Source organism: Vicia villosa, unplaced genomic scaffold (assembly GCF_029867415.1).
Source record: "Vicia villosa cultivar HV-30 ecotype Madison, WI unplaced genomic scaffold, Vvil1.0 ctg.002596F_1_1, whole genome shotgun sequence".
Classification (NCBI taxonomy): domain Eukaryota; kingdom Viridiplantae; phylum Streptophyta; class Magnoliopsida; order Fabales; family Fabaceae; genus Vicia; species Vicia villosa.
In genome coordinates this window covers 274569-277062 of record NW_026705979.1, presented here as the reverse complement: position 1 = coordinate 277062, position 2494 = coordinate 274569, and the positions used below count along the sequence as shown (strand labels likewise).

General features: G+C 33.1%; 1 protein-coding gene across 1 annotated transcript; it reads right to left on the bottom strand.

Annotated features, from left to right (window-relative positions):
- Positions 1-325: 325 nt before the first annotated feature.
- LOC131639321 (auxin-responsive protein SAUR78-like) lies at positions 326-682 on the bottom strand. The gene has a single exon (XM_058909823.1). It carries the CDS (start codon positions 680-682, stop codon positions 326-328), a length of 357 nt encoding a protein of 118 aa, XP_058765806.1.
- Positions 683-2494: the final 1812 nt, after the last annotated feature.

The window sequence follows — 2494 nt, the reverse complement described above, 5'->3', positions numbered from 1 at the left end:
TCATTCCACATAATTCAAATTTAACTCAAGTAATGTTCACTACAATAATAATAATAATAATAATAATAATAATAATAATAATAATAATAATAATAATAATAATAATAATAATAATAATAATAATAATAATAATATAAAAAATAAAACCACTTCAATACACTTAAATAACCAATTCACTTGACCTTAAAAAAATAAAAAATAACCAATTCACTTTCTTTTTTCTCTTTTACATCACCATGCAAATACAAAACAATTGAAATACGTTACTTACTAATATTGTTCTCTAGCAAACAAACCATAATCATGCATCCATCAACAAAGCACATCAATGGTAGAATTCAACAAGCTCATCCATGGATCCCAACTGTGTCTCATCACTTTCAGCACTCTCAAGCATCCACACCAAATGTTCAAACAAAACAACTTCACAAGAAACAACCACAACACCATCCTCACATACACCTTCACAGCAAGACCTATCCACCAGCTCCTGAAAAACCGGGTGCTGAAAAACCTTCGAGTTCACGAGATATCGGCGCCGAGACCTTCCGGCATACACAACATGAAGCTTTGGTTTCTGTTCATGTTGCTTGGAGGTAGAAGACATGAAGCTTAGTTTGGTCAATGAAGGCCATCTTTTGAATGCGGAGGTTAGCTTTGTTAGGTTTGCACATTTGACCATTTTGAGGAAGATGTTGGATGAAATGTTTCAATTGTGAGAAGAGTGATCACAAGATGGGATGGAAAGGTTAGGTTATAAAGGAGGCATTGTTTAAGGAAGTGATGATATAATGATGATGTAAAGTGAAGGACTAAACATGTGTAAAGGCCCATAGTTTAGGGCACAACTAAGAATGTAAAATTTTTATAGGAATAGAAAAACCATTTGCTATTTTTATTGGCATCTTGTGAGAGGTTTTTCAAAATAAGAAGTTTGTTTTTATCTTTTAACATTTTTATCCTTTTTTTCTTCATCTTTTTAATGATTTTAAGGGCTGTCTACATTCATATGTAATGAGAAAATTGAGACCATTTAGTTTTTATTAAAATAATTAGATTTTTAAATTTATAATTAGTATTAAAAATGTGAGTTGTATATGTTTTTTATACATTTAAACGTGTTATTGGTGATATACAGTTTTTGTTGCTAATTATACTATACTGTTTTTACAAAAGTTCATATTTTATGTTTCTAATGACTTAAGTATATTATTGATAAAATTTTAAAATACCATTAGTTTAATAACTTATTGTTAGTTTATCTATAACTTTAAGCTAAATTAAATTGTTGTGTTATTAAGTAAATGATATTTGAAGTCTTAAAGATGATATGTTATTCAGAAAAGGTCACTTTGACCATGCAATGTGATTATTTGTTTTGTTGCAACACTATTTTTTTTAACAACACAATGACAAAAATTGGAAGAGAATTTTTCGTGGAACTAAAACTTCGAACAAATTTTTTTAGGGAATCCAAATTCTTTGTAATTGTTCTGGACTGGCCCAATAATTAGGCATGGCCCAATTCATCTTTGAGTCTTAGACGGTCCAACAGAGTTGGCCCAACCAGTAAGGGGCAACAACATAAAGTATTTTTCTCTCTGTCCCTCTGCAGAGAACGCGTGACCGGATGGCTCACCGAGACACCTAGATCACCACTTCCCTCAAACTACTCCCCTCCTCGCGCCAACGACTAGTTTCTCCTTGTTTGAGCAGCACATCCAAGATGTCGGGCATACTCGCCTGACCATGCTTTCACACATAAATTCTTGGCAGTCACCTATTTTGGGCCTGGGTCACCAATGTCCAACTCAAGATAATGACCAATGGCCATGCGCTGGGGAAATTATAAATACTTTATCATTTGAGAGGGTTAGAAATTCAATTCTAATCCTAAAAAATATTCAAACGTATATGTGCTCCTATTTATTTTAGCATCTTAACGTCTTGCAGGTACATCCCTTCTTCCTCATCACCAATATTGTACAAGAAATCTCTGACCCACTTTTGATTCTGATGAACCGGTAAGATTCATAATACTTAAGAATGACTCTAAATTGTATTGACATGCCTTGTGCCTTGTTGTTTTTTTTTACTGATTTTGACATTTTCAAAAAAAATAATAATAATTGGAAGAACATATAATTTTATTAAACACACATAAAGATGATATGTTATTCAGAAAAGATCACTTTGATCATACAATGTGATTTTTTGTTTTGTTACAACACTATTTTTTTAACAACACAATGACAACAATTGGAAGAGAATTTTTCGAGGAACTAAAATTTCGAACGAATTTTTTTAGGGAATCCAAAATTCTTTATAATTGTTCTGGACTGGCTCAATGGCAGAGCATGGTCCAATCCATCTCTGAGTCTTAGACGGTTCAATAGAGTTGGCCCAACCAGTAAGGGGGCAGCATAAAGTATTTCTCCCCCTGTCCCTTCGCAGAGAATGCGTGGCTGGATGGCTCACCCAGATCACCACTACC